The sequence below is a fragment of the Scyliorhinus canicula genome, chromosome 20 (assembly GCF_902713615.1).
Source record: "Scyliorhinus canicula chromosome 20, sScyCan1.1, whole genome shotgun sequence".
Lineage (NCBI taxonomy): Eukaryota > Metazoa > Chordata > Chondrichthyes > Carcharhiniformes > Scyliorhinidae > Scyliorhinus > Scyliorhinus canicula.
In genome coordinates this window covers 1638885-1657858 of record NC_052165.1, presented here as the reverse complement: position 1 = coordinate 1657858, position 18974 = coordinate 1638885, and the positions used below count along the sequence as shown (strand labels likewise).

At 49.3% G+C, this 18974-nt stretch overlaps 1 protein-coding gene across 2 annotated transcripts in view; it reads left to right on the top strand.

Annotated features, from left to right (window-relative positions):
• Positions 1–18974, top strand: part of LOC119955194 (protein mono-ADP-ribosyltransferase PARP12-like) — a 90757-nt gene that overhangs the window by 34508 nt on the left and 37275 nt on the right. For both annotated transcript variants that reach the window (XM_038781182.1, XM_038781181.1), the window contains exons 3-5: positions 1409–1673; positions 10686–10787; positions 17730–17853. In XM_038781182.1, the coding sequence (XP_038637110.1) occupies positions 1409–1673; positions 10686–10787; positions 17730–17853 (491 nt within the window). The remainder of the gene's footprint in view (positions 1–1408; positions 1674–10685; positions 10788–17729; positions 17854–18974) is intronic.

Below are 18974 nucleotides of genomic sequence, written 5' to 3'. Positions count from 1 at the left end.
ACTGTCATATCATAGAATTTACAGTGCAGAAGGAGGCCATTCAGCCCATCGAGTCTGCCCCGGCTCCTGGAAAGAGCACCCTACCCAAAGTCAACACCTCCACCCTATCCCCATTACCCAGTAATCCCACCCAACACTAAGGGCAATTTTGGACACTAAGGGCAATTTATCATGTCCAATCCACCTAACCTGCACATCTTTGGACTGTGGGAGGATACCGGAGCACCCGGAGGAAACCCACGCGCACATGGGGAGGATGTGCAGACTCCGCACAGACAATGACCCATGCCGGAATTGAACCTGGGACCCTGGAGCAGTGAAGCAATTGTGCTATCCACAATGCTACCGTGCTGCCCCATATGAGGAGAGATTAAGTCGGTTAGGATTATATTCATAGAACATAGAACAGTACAGCACAGAACAGGCCCTTCGGCCCTCGATGTTGTGACGAGCCATGATCACCCTACTCAAACCCACGTATCCACCCTATACCCGTAACCCAACAACCCACCCCTTGACCTTACTTTTTAGGACACTACGGGCAATTTAGCCTGGCCAATCCACCTAACCCGCACATCTTTGGACTGTGGGAGGAAACCGGAGCACCCGGAGGAAACCCACGCACACACGGGGAGGACGTGCAGACTCCGCACAGACAGTGACCCAGCCGGGAATCGAACCTGGGACCCTGGAGCTGTGAAGCATTTATGCTAACCACTATGCTACCGTGCTGCCCCATTGGAGTTTAGAAGACTGAGGGGGGGATCTCATAGAAACTTACAAATTTTAACAGAATTAGACAGGATAGATTCAGAAAGAATGTTCTGGATGGTGGGGGAAGTCCAGAACTAGGGGTCATAGTTTGAGGATAAGGGGTAAACCTTTTAGGACTGAGGGGAGGAGAAATTTCTTCACCCAGAGAGTGGAGAATCTGTGGAATTCACTACCACAGAAAGTAGCTGAGACCAAAATGTTGTGTAATTTCAAGAAGAAATTAGATGCAGCTCTTGGGGCAAAAAGAATCAGGGATATGGGGGGGGAAGGCGGGATCAGATTATTGAACTTGGTGATCAGCCATAATCATAATGAATGGCTGAGCAGGCTTGAAGGGCCGAATGGCCTCCTCTTGCTTCTATTTTCTATGTTTCTAAGTTAACTTTTAAGAAACAAGCTAGGTTCCTCTATTGTTTGAAAGAGTTCGTAATAAACTCCAGTGTGTGGTAGAGTAGATTTTCCCCGAGTTTTACCCTGCATCCAAGTCATGCTATTTAATTGATGTTGAAATGTGCAGGGAGCCTGAAGTCTAATTTACTTCAATTGAGGAGTTCAAAAATGTCCTCAATAGATTTACTATTTTGTCTCCTTCAGTTTATTTTTATCATTGAATTTGAAATCTCTCCTTTTCCAGGTTTGCCTGCATTACAACAGAGGAAGTGGGGACCCTCGATTTGGAAACTGCGCACATAAACACACCTGCAATAAGCTCCATATTTGCTCATTCTTCGCTTCAGGAAACTGTAAATTTGGGGCTGAATGTCGACGTTCCCACAGTTTCCATAGCAACGATGCCAGTACCCTTCTCAAGAAATTTAGTTTGGATGAAAATGTAATCCGTAACCTGCAACTGATATATCAGAACAGGTACCAGATTAAACAAGCACTCAGCACTGATGGTGAGAATATAATCCCAATTTATTTCTAATCTTTCCCATTAAATTGTCCCGATTTACATTCTGAACTTTATTTCAAGCCCTCATGGTGCCAGATTCAGTCCTGCGCCAATACTGAGTTAGCTGAATTCAAGCGCCCAATAGGAATAAACAGCGTGGACCAGTACTCCTATTTCTCAGTTTTTACTGTTTTTTGTTTCCTGGGAGGGTGCCAGTAGAAATGCTACAATCGGCCTCAGTTCCCTGCTGCTGAATGTGAATGTGTGGAGATCAGTTTGGTTGGATTGAGCTAGAAAGTGATGCTCCCTGTAGTTAAATAGTAATGAAGTGGATACTAGGTAATCCCGCATTATCGGTACGAAATATTGAATCAGAAAATTCAACCTGTAATGCACAATATTGGATGGACATTTCAGGTTCCCTATGGTTCCAATGCTGAGGTTTTCTTTGCCCCAAATATGGATCTGTTGCAGATTAATCAGTAAAGACTGATTGCAATGATTTACCAAAAACCTCATTATCATTTAATTATGCAACAAGCGGGATGGCAGAAGTGACTTTGGCCCTCCTTCATCCAGCGACACCGATGTCCACAGTATAAAACACTCACTTGCTGTCTTTCACTGGGATACGTTACTACAGCTGTCTGGACAGGTGTGCCCTGCACACTGGGTTCTGCCATTTTGAACCGGCTGTTAAGGAGCTGTTTAAGGGGCTGTTTAGCACACTGGGCTAAATCGCTGGCTTTGAAAGCAGACCAAGCAGGCCAGCAGCACGGTTCGATTCCCGTAATAGCCACCCCAAACAGGCGCCGGAATGTGGCGACTAGGGGCTTTTCACAGTAACTTCATTTGAAGCCTACTCGTGACAATAAGCGATTTTCATTTCATTTTCAAACAGGTAACAGTAGCTTAAAGTTCTTCTCTTACTAAATCCCCTGAACTGCACAGAGAAAAAACACAGGACTGAATTTCAGGGAGGAGGAAAAGGATGATTAAGGGATGTTCCAGAGGAGAGCAGTACCCAGGCATTAGCAATTTAAGGCTGGTATTGCCGCAAGTGCCAGTCTGATTTGGCAAAGCTTCACCTACCTGGCTCCCAACTCCATGGCAGTTGACTCTCAATCTCAGATTGCGCCAGAGAGAAAAGTTATCCAGCCAGCTCACAAGTATAAAAGCAAATGGGAGGGCCTGTTCCTGTGCTGTACTTTCTTTGTTCTTTGTACTTTGTTCTTTGTTCAAATTACTGTGGATGCTGGAATCTGAAACCAAAGAGAAAATGCTGGAAAATCTCAGCAGGTCCGGCAGCATCTGTCGGGAAAGAAAAAAGCTAACGTTTCGAGTCCAGATGACCCTTTGTCAAAGCTGACAGAGAAAGTGGGAAGTATTTATACTGTGGAGTAAGAATGAAAGATAAGTCATAGTCACAGAAACCCAGGGAAATAGGATGCTAATAGCCACAGATACCAAGGGGAAAGAGTGTTAATGGCAGTTCCCAGAGAGAACAAAAGATGTGAAAGGCCAAACAGCAGAGAACATAATAAGAACATAAGAACTAGGAGCAGGAGTAGGCCATCTGGCCCCTCGAGCCTGCTCCACCATTCAATGAGATCATGGCTGATCTTTTGTGGACTCAGCTCCACTTTCTGGCCTGAACACCATAACCCTTAATCCCTTTATTCTTCGAAAAAATTATCTATCTTTACCTTAAAAACATGTAATGAAGGAGCCTCAACTGCTTCACTGGGCAAGGAATTCCATAGATTCACAACCCTTTGGGTGAAGAAGTTCCTCCTAAACTCAGTTCTAAACCTACATCCCCTTATTTTGAGGCTATGCCTCCTAGTTCTGCTTTCACCCGCCAGTGGAAACAACCTGCCCGCATCTATCCTATCTATTCCCTTCATAATTTTAAATGTTTCTATAAGATCCCCCCTCATCCTTCTAAATTCCAACGAGTACAGTCCCAGTCTACTCAACCTCTCCTCATAATCCAACCCCTTCAGCTCTGGGATTAACGTAGTGAACCTCCTCTGCACACCCTCCAGTGCCAGTACGTCCTTTCTCAAGTAAGGAGACCAAAACTGAACACAATACTCCAGGTATGGCCTCACTAACACCTTATACAATTGCAACATAACCTCCCTAGCAATGAAGGACAACATTCCATTTGCCTTCTTAATCACCTGTTGCACATGTAAACTAACTTTCTGTGACTTATGCACTAGCACACCCAGGTCTCTCTGCACAGCGGCATGCTTTAATATTTTATCATTTAAATAATAATCCCGTTAGCTGTTATTCCTACCAAAATGGATATCCTCACATTTGTCAACATTGTATTCCATCTGCCAGATTCTAGCCCATTCACTTAACCTATCCAAATCCCTCTGCAGACTTCCAGTATCCTCTGCACTTTTCGCTTTACCACTCATCTTAGTGCCGTCTGCAAACTTGGACACATTACCCTTGATCCCCAACTCCAAATCATCTACGTAAATTGTGAACAATTGTGGGCCCAACAAGGATCCCTGAGGGACACCACTAGCTACTGATTGCCAACCAGAGAAACATCCATTAATCCCCACTCTTTGCTTTCTATTAATTAACCAATCCTCTATCCATGCTACTACTTTACCCTTAATGCCATGCATCTTTATCTGATGCAGCAACCTTTTGTGGGGCACCTTGTCAAAGGCTTTCTGGAAATCCAGATATACCACATCCATTGGCTCCCCATTATCTACTGCACTGGTAATGTCCTCAAAAAATTCCACTAAATTAGTTAGGCACGACCTGCCCTTTATGAACCCATGCTGCGTCTGCCCAATGGGACAATTTCTATCCAGATGCCTCGCAATTTCTTCCTTGATAATAGATTCCAGCATCTTCCCTACTACCGAAGTTACGCTAACTGGCTTATAATTACCCGCTCTCTGCCTACCTCCTTTTTTAAACAGTGGTGTCACATTTGCTAATTTCCAATCCACCGGGACCACCCCAGAGTCTAGTCAATTGTGGTAAATTATCACGAGTGCATCTGCAATTTCCCTAGCCATCTCTTTTAGCACTCTGGGATGCATTCCATCAGGGCCAGGAGACTTGTCTATCTTTAGCCCCATTAGCTTGCCCATCACTACCTCCTTAGTGATAACAATCCTCTCAAGGTCCTCACCTGTCATAGCCTCATTTCTATCAGTCACTGGCATGTTATTTGTGTCTTCCACTGTAAAGACCGATCCAAAAAACCAGTTCAGTTCCTCAGCTATTTCCTCATCTCCCATTATTAAAACTCCCATCTCATCCTCTAAAGGACCAATATTTACCTTAGCCACTCTTTTTTGTTTTATATATTTGTAGAAACTTTTACTGTCTGTTTTTATATTCTGAGCAAGTTTACTCTCATAATCTATTTTACTCTTCTTTATAGCTTTTTTAGTAGCTTTCTGTTGCCCCCTAAAGATTTCCCAGTCCTCGAGTCTCACACCAATCTTTGCCACTTTGTATGCTTTTTCCTTCAATTTGATACTCTCCCTTATTTCCTTAGATATCCACGGTCAATTTTCCCTCTTTCTACCATCCTTCCTTTTTGTTGGTATAAACCTTTGCTGAGCACTGTGAAAAATCACTTGGAAGGTTCTCCACTGTTCCTCAACTGTTCCACCATAAAGTCTTTGCTCCCAGTCTACCTTAGCTAGTTCTTCTCTCATCCTATTGTAATCTCCTTTGTTTAAGCACAAAACACTAGTATTTGATTTTACCTTCTCACCCTCCATCTGTATTTTAAATTCCACCATATTGTGATCGCTCCTTCCGAGAGGATCCCTAACTATGAAATGAAAATGAAATGAAAATCGCTTATTGTCACGAGTAGGCTTCAATGAAGTTACTGTGAAAAGCCCCTAGTCGCCACATTCCGGCACCTGTGCGGGGAGGCTGGTACGGGAATCGAACCGTGCTGCTGGCCTGCTTGGTCTGCTTTAAAAGCCAGCGATTTAGCCTGGTGAGCTAAACCAGCCCCTCATGATGAGATCATGAATCAATCCTGTCTCATTACACAGGACAAGATCTAGGACCGCTTGTTCCCTCGTAGGTTCCATTACATACTGTTCTTGGAAACTATCGCGGATACATTCTATAAACTCCTCCTCAAGGTTGCCTTGACTGACCTGGTTAAACCAATCGACATGTAGATTAAAATTTCCCATGATAACTGCTGTACCATTTCTACATGCATCAGTTATTTCTTTGTTTATTGCCTGCCCCACCATAATGTTACTAGTTGGTGGCCTATAGACTACTCCTAACAGTGACTTTTCACCTTACTATTCCTGATTTCCACCCAAATGGATTCAACCTTATCCTCTGTAGACCGATGTCATCCCTTACTATTGCCCGGATGTCATCCTTAAATAACAGAGCAACACCACCTCCCTTACTCTGTCCTTCCGAATAGTTTGATACCCTCGGATATTTAACTCCCAGTCGTGACCATCCTTTAACCATGTTTCAGTAATGGCCACTAAATCATAGTCATTCACGATGATTTGTCCCATCAACTCATTTACTTTATTCCGAATACTACGAGCATTCAGGTAAAGTCCACTTATGTTGGTTTTTTTACCTCTGTTTTGAATCTTAACATCTCCAGTTTTATTCCTTTTAGTATTACTGGGCCTATTCACTGAGCTCCCCTCAGTCACTGTACCTTGTACTGTCGCCCTTTTTGATTTTTGACTATGGCTTCTCTGCCTTGCACTTTCCCCCTTACTTCCTTTTGCTCCTGTCCCTGTTAGAAACTAACATCAGAGGGTAAACTGTGACAGATGTAGATGTGAGGGGAGGGGAACGGGGGAAGCAAAGGGGAGAAAGGGTAAGGGAAGGTGGGGGGGGTGAATATATGTAAAGAAAGACAAGAGAGAAATAATTGGAAAAAGACAGTTAAAATGAAATGGAATGAATATAAATGGGTCGAGGTGGGGTAGAGCTGATAATCTGAAGTTGTTGAATTCGATGTTGAAACTGGAAGGCTGTAGCGTGCCTAACCGGAAGATGAGGGGCAAGATTCTCCGCAAATGTGGAGAATCGTAAAGGCTGCCGTGGGACAGGTCGTGACCCACGGCATGCGCAGTTGGGGTCTTTCTCCTCAGCCGCCCGGCGAGACGTGGCGGCTTGATCTCGCTGGGCGACGGAGGGGAAAGAGTGCGTCTGTTTTGGACGCTGGCCGACGATCGGTGGTGCTCCCGTGCCAATTGGACCTCTAGATGCCCCAAATGGGCATCTGGCGCCCGTTTGACGACGGCAGCGAGCAGGTGTGTTTGCTGCCGTGTTGAAACGGGCGTGAAGGCCCGGCCGCTCGGCCCATCGGCCTCGGAGAATCGCTGCTCCCCGTAAAAAACGGCGATTCGTGGCGTGGGTCGGGCATGGGGTGGGGGGGGGGGGGGGGGAGAGATAGTGGGAGGCGGGAAAAATGTCGGGGGGCCCTCCCGCTATTCTCCCACCCGACGTGGGGGGCGGAGAATCGCGCCCTAGATGTTGCACTTCACTGGAACACTGCAGCAGACCAAGGACAGACATGTGGGCATGGGAGCTCACAAATATGGTTAACCCCAGTGTGACCCACAGACCTGGAGCATGGAGCCTCCACCAACACCACACAACAGACTGTGACCCATTGAGTACCCCAAACCTCCTCCCCTCTCTTCCTGTCCTTCCTCCCTCCTTTAGCTTTCTTTCCACGCCTCACCACAAGCTGTAAGCACAGATTTCTGATCTGTCTAATCCAATATTATTAAAATTAGATAAATTAAGTAAAGGAGGAAGCAGAGAAAACTGGGTGGGTGGGTGGGGTGTGGTTGCTGGTGGTGAGTTGGGTGGTTCCTTCTGCCAAAGGCCGAGGAACAGAGTTTCCCACTGTGGCAACTTTGCCACAAATCGAGAGTTGAAATGCGTTGAAAGTTAATCTTCTTTAATATATAAAAATAAAATTTAAATCACGCCGGCTAGAATGATCTGGTGCCTGGGTTCACTTTTCCCGCTGATGGTGCACCCCTGCCAATGCATTTCCTGGTGGTGTGGGGTGGGTTCAATGGGACATCCCATTGACAAGCGGCGGGAAGATAGAATCTCGCCACTAGCGAATGGCGCACTGCCACGAAACACGCGTCTGGGGGGCCGGAGAATCCCGCCCAGTACGGACTCAAAAACAGGAGCAGCTGGTTAAACATCAAACTAACAGTAACAAAATAGAACTAACCAGTTAAATGTGATTATACACAGGTAGCAACAACAACTAATGATGTCACAGCACTTACTAATGACATGCTAAAACTTTGAATATATTAAAGAGACAGCTGGTTATAGCACTTGGGGAGAATGGGATCAAAGGCTATGGGGAGAAAGCAGGATTAGGCTATTGAGCTGGATGATCAGCCATGATCGTGATGAATGGTGGAGCAGGCTCGAAGGGCCAAAAGGCCTCCTCCTGCTCCTATCTTCTATGTATCTATGTACATCAACAATGGATTTAAAAAAGAAGATGCATAATAATAACACTTTATAACACTCACTCTCAGGGACAGCCTCTTCAGTAGCTCTAGGGAGACACTGGAAGATTGAGAGGTTGTTCGTGGTCACCTGTACTCACCAGCGTCAGCCCAATCTTCGCCCTGTGCCGCCATGTCCTAAATAAACAGCAAGCCCCGTCATGGCCACCTTTTCAAAGGACCATGGCCCACCTCCAAGCTGTGCTCGGTGTTACTAATTGGACACCCAATTTGTCTTCAAACTCTGGATGGGAATTAAAATGATCGATGGTCCAGATTCCTGACTCTTGATCTGATGCTGTTGTGTAGTTCTGTAAGATCAGTAGCTCAGTGGCATGGGAGAACCTACGGGGTTTACGGGGAAAGGGTGGAGGTGTGGGCTTAAGTGGGGTGCTCTTTCTACGAGCCGGTGCAGACTCAATGGCCCGAATGGCTTCCTTCTGCACTGTAAATTCTATGATTCTATGAATTGATCATTCTGAAAGAGAGAATAAAGGAAAGAGCTATCAAACACTGAGGAAAACAAAAATCAAAAACTAGTTCATGTGTCAGGCACAGACTGACGAATGTAACTCTGTTTTAACAATAGTGAACCAAGTTGCCAAATTTGTAAAACAGATTATTCGAACACAGGTAATTCAATGTAGCAAACACCTTTTCACTGTGCTAATGTTCCACCCAATCTAGTCAATAAGTTATTTCATAGACTTCTCATCCCTGATCCAGTGATTCACATTTCATGATGGGTGACCAACGATAAAGTACATAGTCACTTTAATGCATTAAAAACATTGATGCAGGAAATTCTCCAGTTAGTTTAACACAGGGACATGCAACAGTGGGCTGGAGAGACTGGGAAGTTTCCAAATTCAAACAGTATCACTAGCTCTGCAGCTTGTTGTTGAGACTAGGATTTAATAAGACACCTGGACAGTTATTATATTGATAAGTTAGCTTGTTGCAAACATTGTGCCTTGATCAATACATCACCAAAGAAGCAATGCGCTGGACTGTCTTGAGAGGTTGGCTCCGTTAATACCACATTCTGGAGGTTTTGTTTCATGGTTCACTGCAGCATGGGAACAGGAGTTGGTGATTTAGCTCCTTATACCTGCCTCACTCGGGATGGATTGAAACTATATTACCACAGAAGATCCTGCCAAATATCACACAGAGGAAGTATTCATCCCATTGGCCTGGACTGGATTCAAACCTAGGTTCTGGGTGTAAAGGAGAATCATTCATTATTGCTCATTACAGTTCTCACATTTGTTTCAAAGAACAAAGAAAACTACAGCACAGGAACAGGCCCTTCGGCCCTCCCAACCTGCACCGATCCAGATCCTTTATCTAAACCTGTCTCCTATTTTCCAAGGTCTACTTCCCTCTGTTCCCCGCCTGTTCATATATCTGTCTAGATGCATCTTAAATGATGCTATCGTGCCCGCCTCTACCACCTACGCTGGCAAAGCGTTCCAGGCGCCCACCACCCTCTGCGTAAAAAGCTTTCCACGCACATATCCCTTAAACTTTCCCCCTCTCACCTTGAAATCGTGACCCCTTGTAATTGACACCCCCACTCTTGGAAAAAGCTTGTTGCTATCCACCCTGTCCATACCTCTCATAATTTTGTAGACCTCAATCAGGTGCCCCCCTCAACCTCCGTCTTTCCAACGAAAACAATCCTAATCTACTCAACCTTTCATCATAGCTAGCACCCTCCATACCAGGCAACATCCTGGTGAACCTCCTCTGCACCCTCTCTAAAGCATCCACATCCTTCTGGTAATGTGGCGACCAGAACTGCACGCAGTATTCCAAAGGTGGCCTAACCAAAGTCCTATACAACTGTAACATGACCTACCAACTCTTGTACTCAATACCCCGTCCGATGAAGGTAAGCATGCTGTATGCCTTCTTGACCACTCTATCAAACTGCGTTGCCACCTTCAGGGTACAATGGACCTGAACTCCCAGATCTCTCTGTACATCAATTTTCCCCAGGACTCTTCCATTGACCGTATAGTCCGCTCTTGAATTAGATCTTCCAAAATGCATCACCTCCCATTTGCCTGGATTGATCTCCATCTGCCATTTCTCTTTCCATGAGAAAATATTTGGGGAACTTTTTTTCTTTACTTATTAAAATCTTTTATTTTGCCATTTGTTGCCCTGCCCTCTCTACCTGCACACTGTGTTCGTTTCCATCTTGTCTAATTAACAATTATTGTTATGAGTTTTTGTTGGTTAATTCAGCACAGACCAATTATTCAAGCTGGGACCCTCCTGAATGTGTGGTGCATTTTCAAACACATCAAAAGAATCATTTCATCACCCCCCCCCCCCCCCCCCCCCCCCCAACTAAAGTAACCCATTGGCTTGTGAGTTCCCTCTGTCTGCAAAGCTTCAAATTGGTTCAGCAAATTTTAATGGTCCCCCAGAGTTCTAATTCCTTTGCTGTGTTTTTTCAGGAATGAATGCTGCTTCGCAGTCTGCACTCACAGGCAGCCAGAGAAATTCAGCCACTGACGAGATTTGTCTCTACTTCATCAGAAATCACTGCAACTTCAAAGGTATGTGTAAAATTCTTCACGTTTTGCCATGGATGATGACACTCTGTGACACAGTTACACTGGCAGTTTAATCGTTTATTTTGCACTGGTGCTGAATTTACCTTGTATTTCCCTCACAGACAGCAGCTCCAACACAGGAGGCAGTTTCATAAGGTGTAGACACGGTAAAGTTCAATGTAGAGTTTCCCTCATTAATTCATTAAGCCAGCAGCATGTTGTTGTAACGTAGGCTCGGGAGATCCAGTGCCTCTTTCTTGGTCCAGACACAAAGGGAAGTGTTGCCTTTCATTCCCTCTCCTTACCCATTCCACCCATTAGGAAAGAACAACCAAAAATAACATTGCAAACTGAAAAATGTTGAAAGTCACATGGAAGCATCATTTTGTTGTCCATTGTGTTGGTGTTGAACTGATCCTGCAGTTCCACCAACATGACAGCTCTGCATTTAACATCAAAACAGTTCTGCAACCAGAATAGAGCCTTAAATAATCCAATTGAAACAACGGAAATTAAAGGCTGATGTCTCCATTGTTGCAGGAAATATCCCAAGAGCATTAATGCTCACTGATGCTACCCAAATGTTGACCTGTGGTAATTAGCTGCAGTCGACAAAGGACCATATAGGCATCTCTCACCATCAGAGAGAAACATATTAGATATATAGATTAAGCAACAGTGCTCAAAGCCTGGGACAAGGTAAGCCTCCATTAACTATTACAGCCAGTGTAAATCAAACCAATACTATTGGCATCTTTCTGTAGCACACTGCAGCCAACTGAGTTAACTGACCCCCCACTTGGTATATGTGAGACTCACATACTGTACTTGTCAATTGGTTGTTAAGCTGCCTTGTGAAGTGAGATGAACTAAGTCTAGTCAACTTGCAAACTCAGTCCTGCTCAAGTCAATGTCAAATCTGTGTATTACAAATCTAATAGCTGATTTACAATTAATGCAGATAGGAAATAAAACATTTCCAGATGTCATTCATCCACATCTTTGGTTATCTCCAGACTTGACTATTCTAATACACTCCTACCACGTGAGATTCACCTACCACCCCTGTGCTGCCTGCCCCTCCTGTGCTGCCTGCTGCCCCTGTGCTGCCTGCTGCCCCTGTGCTGCCTGCTGCCCCTGTGCTGCCTGCTGCCCCTGTGCTACCCCTGTGCTGCCTGCTGCCCCTGTGCTGCCTGCTGCCCCTGTGCTGCCCCTGTGCTGCCTGCTGCCCCTGTGCTGCCTGCTGCCCCTGTGCTGCCTGCTGCCCCTGTGCTGCCTGCTGCCCCTGTGCTGCCTGCTGCCCCTGTGCTGCCTGCCCTCCCTGTGCTGCCTGCTGCCCCGTGCTGCCTGCTGCCCCTGTGCTGCCTGCTGCCCCTGTGCTGCCTGCTGCCCCTGTGCTGCCTACTGCCCCTGTGCTGCCTGCTGCCCCTGTGCTGCCTGCTGCCCCTGTGCTGCCCCTGTGCTGCCTGCTGCCCCTGTGCTGCCTGCTGCCCCTGTGCTGCCTGCTGCCCCTGTGCTGCCTGCCCTTCCTGTGCTGCCCCTGTGCTCCCTGCTGCCCCTGTGCTGCCTGCTGCCCCTGTGCTGCCTGCTGCCCCTGTGCTGCCTGCTGCCCCTGTGCTGCCTGCTGCCCCTGTGCTCACTGCCCCCCCTGTGCTGCCCCTGTGCTGCCTGCCCCCCCTGTGCTGCCTGCCCCCCCTGTGCTGCCTGCCGCCCCTGTGCTGCCTGCCCCCCCTGTGCTGCCTGCTGCCCCTGTGCTGCCTGCTGCCCCTGTGCTGCCTGCTGCCCCTGTGCTGCCTGCTGCCCCTGTGCTGCCTGCTGCCCCTGTGCTGCCTGCTGCCCCTGTGCTGCCTGCCGTTCCTGTGCTGCCTGCTGCCCCTGTGCTGCCCCTGTGCTGCCCCTGTGCTGCCCCTGTGCTGCCTGCCGCCCCTGTGCTGCCCCTGTGCTGCCCCTGTGCTGCCTGCTGCCCCTGTGCTGCCTGCTGCCCCTGTGCTGCCTGCTGCCCCTGTGCTGCCCCTGTGCTGCCCCTGTGCTGCCTGCTGCCCCTGTGCTGCCTGCTGCCCCTGTGCTGCCCCTGTGCTGCCCCTGTGCTGCCTGCTGCCCCTGTGCTGCCTGCTGCCCCTGTGCTGCCCCTGTGCTGCCTGCCGCCCCTGTGCTGCCTGCCGCCCCTGTGCTGCCTGCTGCCCCTGTGCTGCCTGCTGCCCCTGTGCTGCCCCTGTGCTGCCTGCTGCCCCTGTGCTGCCTGCTGCCCCTGTGCTGCCTGCTGCCCCTGTGCTGCCCCTGTGCTGCCCCTGTGCTGCCTGCTGCCCCTGTGCTGCCCCTGTGCTGCCTGCTGCCCCTGTGCTGCCTGCTGCCCCTGTGCTGCCTGCTGCCCCTGTGCTGCCCCTGTGCTGCCTGCTGCCCCTGTGCTGCCTGCTGCCCCTGTGCTGCCTGCTGCCCCTGTGCTGCCTGCTGCCCCTGTGCTGCCTGCCCCCCCTGTGCTGCCCCTGTGCTGCCTGCCCCCCCTATGCTGCCTGCTGCCCCTGTGCTGCCTGCTGCCCCTGTGCTCACTGCCCCTGTGCTGCCTGCTGCCCCTGTGCTGCCCCTGTGCTGCCTGCTGCCCCTGTGCTGCCTGCTGCCCCTGTGCTGCCTGCCCCCCCTGTGCTGCCCCTGTGCTGCCCCTGTGCTGCCTGCTGCCCCTGTGCTGCCTGCTGCCCCTGTGCTGCCTGCTGCCCCTGTGCCATATTTCTGTCACCTCCTTTCGCCCCACAGCAACCAGAGATATCAGTGGTCTGCCAGCCTTTTGACCATTCCCAATTTTAATCTCACCACCGCTTGACAAAGTGCTGGGCGCCAAAACGTTGGAATCCACCTAGACCATAATTCAGGAGAGTTCGGAAGGAAATGTCCACGTTCAGGAATTGAGAAACTCGCTGATTCTCATTTTCAGAAACAGATACTGATCATGGAGAGTCGGGAGCAGTTCCGGGATTTCAGTAATTCTCTCTCACAGTCCATTGTGCCTGCGTAGTGGTGGGGGAAGGCAGAGACTTAGAATTAGGACACCCCGATGTCCGGGACAGGCTTTTTGGGGGGGGGGGGGGGGGGGGGGGGGGGGGGGGCGCGCCTGCGGTCTTTAACCAGGGCACCCTAATCAGATCTCTGAATCCCAGCTTTTCCAGCGAGTTTATGTCCCGAACCGAAATCTTTGTTTTGCCATTCACACATTCTATTCTCTTGATGTGCATTATCAGCTTCCTTTTTAGCTTTAATCACCCCCATTTACATTCCTTTAGCCTTCTGTCCTCAACATCTTTGTCAATCTCCACTAACACTGGCCCCCTATCCAGCCCCACCGCTCCACGCCCCCTCCCCTCCCCTCTCCCCAGTACAGTATTAATCTGACCCTATTTCCAGTCCTCTCTAAAGGTTTAGGAGATGCACAGTTTAGTGCGCCCAGTCAGGGTGCTGTTTCACAATCTCTTATTCAGCTTGGACATGACATTCACCTCTGTTACAAGTGGGATTTGAGGATTGTGAACCTTGACAGTTGTTGATGGCCGTGAGCTTTGACAAAGAGTCATCCAGACTCGAATCGTTAGCTCCCTTCTTTCTCCACCGATACTGTCAGATCTGCTGATATTGTCCAGTATTTTCTGTTCAAGTTTCAGTTATTCTCTGAGATTTCAGGGTTTTTCTTTAGGATCCAGCCTTCCCTCCTATCGACTGTGGTTTGTGCCATGGTGGTCAACTCTGTATTAAGCATCACCTGGTGTGGCTGAGAGACCTCACTGTGGCCTGGCACTCTCCACCTCACTTACTGCAGAGGCAAACATTGGACTGAAAAGGTGCACAATTCACTGGCCTCTGTCTCCTCTGGGCCCTCTAAGCCAGCGGAGCTTTTCCTTCCAAACAATCAGCCTCCAGAGCTCACGCCCATCAACGACTGTCTCCAAGTTGTCACTGTCAAGGTTCACCATCCTCAAATCTCACTTGTAACAGGTGAATGTCATGTCCAAGCTGGATAAGAGATTGTGAAACAGCACCCTGATTGGGAGCGCTAAACTGTGCATCTCCTAAACCTGCATCCAGTGCATTCCACTGCAGGGCTGAGATACTGACAACATAGGGAGGTCGTATTAACATTTTAACTGGCCTAAAAGTGGATAAATCCCCAGGGCCAGATGAGATGTATCAAGTTGCTGTGGGAAGCAAGGGAAGAGATTGCAGCGGCTCTGACATTTCAAATCTTCTCTGGCCACAGGAGAGGTGCCAAAGGACTGGAGGACAGCTAATTTGGTGCCATTATTCAAGAAGGGAAGTAGGGACGAACCAGGAAATTACAGTCCAGTGAGTCTAACTTCAGTGGTAGGAAAACTACTGTAAAAAAACAGGCTTAATCTTCACATGGAGAGGCGAGGATTAATCCAGGATAGTCAGTATGGCTTTGTCAAAGGGAGATCATGTCTAATTAATTTGGTTGAATTTTTTGAGGCAGTGACGAGGTGTGTAACGAGGGTAGTGAGGTTGATGTCGTCTACATGGACTTTAGTAAGGTTTTTGACAAGGTCCCACATGGGAAGCTGATGAAGAAGGTAAGAGCCCATGGGATCCAGGGCAATTTGGCAAACTGGATCCAAACCTGGCTCAGTGGTAGGAGGCAGAGGGTGATGGTTGAAGGTTGCTTTTGTGACTGGGAGCCTGTGTCCAGTGATGTTCCACAGGGATCGGTCCCTTGTTGTTTGTAGTGTACATTAGTGACCTGGATGTGAATGTAGGAGGTGTGATAAGTTCACAGATGACACTAAAATTGGTGGTGTGGTAAACAGTACGATATATAGGGGCTGGTTGAATTGGCAGAAGAGTGACAAATGAAAGAGTAACCATGAAAAGTGTGAGGTAATGCATTTTGGGAGGATTAACAAGGCAAAGGGATACACGACGAATGACAGGACCCCAGGAAGTACAGAGGATCAAAGGGACCTTGGTATGCAGGTTCACAGATCTCTGAAGACAGCCGGACAGGTAGATAAGGTGGTGAAGAAGGCCAATGGGATTCTTGTCTTTATTAGTTGAGGCTGAGAATCTAAGAGCAGGGAGGCTATCCTGGAGCTGTATAAAACGCTGGTTAGGCCACAGCTAGAGTACTGTGTGCAGTTCTGGTCGCCACACTATAGAAGGGAAGTGATTGGAGAGGGTCCAGAGGAAATTCACCAGGATGTAGCCTGGGCTGGGGCGTTTCAGCTACCAAGGGATGCTCGATAGGCTGGGGCTGTTTTATGTGGAGCAGAGAAGGCTGGGGGGGGGGGACACATGATTGAGGTGTATAAAATACTGAAGGACATAGCTAGGGTGGATGGGAAGGTACCTTTTCTCTTAGTGGGGGGAGGGGGAATAGCTAGGGGGCATAGATTTAAGGTTCGAGGTGTGAGGTAAACCTTTTCAACCCAGAGGGTGAAGGAATCTGAAAGTCGCTGCCTGACAGGGTTGTTGCCAATTTAATGGAATACTATAATAATGTTGCTCCTTAGAGTCGCCAATATGATACTGAGGCTCTTTTTATGATATGATGCTATGGCCCAACAGCGTCGCCAATACTGTGGATGTTTCTATTTCTCTTACTGACCACAAGGCTTCCCGTATATCGGTCAAATAACCACACAACCAATTAGTCAGTCCAAGTTCAAAGATGGTTTATTTACACACAAGGGTTACTTCGACAGACAAGCACAATATACTACAAGTTAAACTACACCTATCAACTACAATAACCTATACTTAACTTCAGGTGACCGGCACTGTACAAGTGGATAAGGCCTTTATCTTGATCACATGACTGGTTTGAAGAAGTGGCTCTGTCTCTGCTGGGCTCATCTGTCAGGTAGCAATCGTTGGTCTTGAACTTGGCTGTCTGGTCGTTATGCTGCAGTTGGGCTGGCACAGGCCGGATTCAAAGGAGGCTGGCACAGACCGGGTCCAAGAGGTAGAACACATGGCTGTGTCCCCTTTTATCCTTCTGAGTTTTGGGCTCTTTGGGGTGGTCCTTAATCTTGGACCCAATAGTTCAACAGGGCTTCGATCACTGCCTTCGATTTCGGCCAATAAAGGGGCGGGTGCCTTGGTAGCTGGGCGGCTTCTTAGCGGTCATTGACCTTGGCAGTTGGGCTTTCTGAGTAAAGGGAGTGGTGCCGATCAGCCTGTGGCTGTACCGGTTTCTTGATTGGAATCCTATTGTTCTGGGGTACGGGCCATTAAAATGCAAAGGAGCGGGGGTTTGATCAGGTCTATCTACCTGCGTTTCAAATACACAGAAGCTGTGTATCTGTCTGAGTCCTGGGTTGGCCATAATTCCCATGGTCCTTTGCAGGTGGCCGTCTCAGATGGCTACAGGGTGTTAGCGGCAGGAACCACAATGTTTAAGAAGTATTTAGGTGAGCACTTGAAATGTCACAGCACACAAGGCCACGGCCCAAGTGCTGGAAAATGGGATTAGAATAGAGAGGTGCTTGATGGTCAGTGTGGCGCCGATGGGCCGAAGGGCCTTGTTATGTGCTGTACGATTCAATAGCAGATGCTAGACAGGAGAAAACGCTGAACAGTTTCCACCTTCTTAGGTATACCTGCCTGTATCCTAGACATCTCTTAGTGGGAGAACACCACCAATCAGGTCCTGAGCATGTTAATCCCATCAGCATTTGGCCATTGCTCAACCAATGATGTCTGCATTGGCTCAAACACATTAATCAGATGGAGGATGGCCAACTACCCAAAGACCATCTGTCCAGTGAGCGGGACAAGATCTGCTGGACTTTTACAAATGCTGCCATAAATGTGAGTCTTGTCTCGGTGATGAGGAAATCTGTGTACAATTAGCGTCACAGTGTAGGAGCGGAAAACCTTTAAAAAATATTGACACAATTAACTCAGTCTGAAACCTGACTGCCACATTCATACTTTATGTTTTTACAGAGAGGTGCAGCCGGGTTCACTTCAATCTACCCTACAGGTGGCAGATATTCAAGGAAATGTGGCAGGATGTCCGGAACATGGAAATGATTGAAGAGGAATTCTCGGAACCAAACAATACCACCAGGTACCCTTCTGATGCCATAAACATGGTGACAAAAATACATAATGGCTGGGGTTCTCTGTGGGCCAACGCTGAATTCGGCAAAGGTGATGGGGTGGAGAGTCAGTCGTGAAGTCAAAATAGTGGCGGTTGCCGGGCACCGTGACTGCGGCACCGTGCGTTTCACTCCGCACGCACGGTAAACGCCATTTGCATATCCGCGATGCTCCACCTCTGACGCGGGGGATTCCCAATGGCGGGGCCACTGGCGCTGTGACTGGCGAGGGAGAGAGAGAAGGTCAGACACGGAGAGGAGTCTGCCGGAGGGGCTGCCGGAGGGGCTGCCGGAGGGTCTGCCGGAGGGGCTGCCGGAGGGGCTGCCGGAGGGGCTGCCGGAGGGTCTGCCGGAGGGGCTGCCGGAGGGGCTGCCGGAGGGGCTGCCGGAGGGGCTGCCGGAGGGGCTGATGGAGGGGCTGCCGGAGGGGCTGATGGAGGGGCTGCCGGAGGGGCTGCCGGAGGGGCTGATGGAGGGGCTGCCGGAGGGGCTGCCGGAGGGGCTGCCGGAGGGGCTGCCGGAGGGGCTGCCGGAGGGGCTGCCGGAGGGGCTGCCGGAGGGGCTGATGGAGGGGCTGCCGGAGGGGCTGATGGAGGGGCTGATGGAGGGGCTGATGGAGGGGCTGATGGAGGGGCCGATGGAGGGGCTGATGGAGGGGCTGATGGAGGGGCTGATGGAGGGGCTGATGGAGGGGCTGATGGAGGGGCTGATGGAGGGGCTGATGGAGGGGCCGATGGAGGGGCTGATGGAGGGGCTGCCGGAGGGGCTGCCGGAGGGGCTGATGGAGGGGCTGCCGGAGGGGCTGATGGAGGGGCTGCCGGAGGGTCTGCCGGAAGGGCTGCCGGAGGGGCTGATGGAGGGGCTGATGGAGGGGCTGCCGGACGGGCTGATGGAGGGGCTGATGGAGGGGCTGATGGAGGGGCTGCCGGAGGGTCTGCCGGAAGGGCTGCCGGAGGGGCTGATGGAGGGGCTGATGGAGGGGCTGATGGAGGGGCTGATGGAGGGGCTGATGGAGGGGGCTGATGGAGGGGGCTGATGGTGGGGGCCGGAGGGCTACCACCAAGCCTGGGGGCAGCGGGAGGAGTGATGG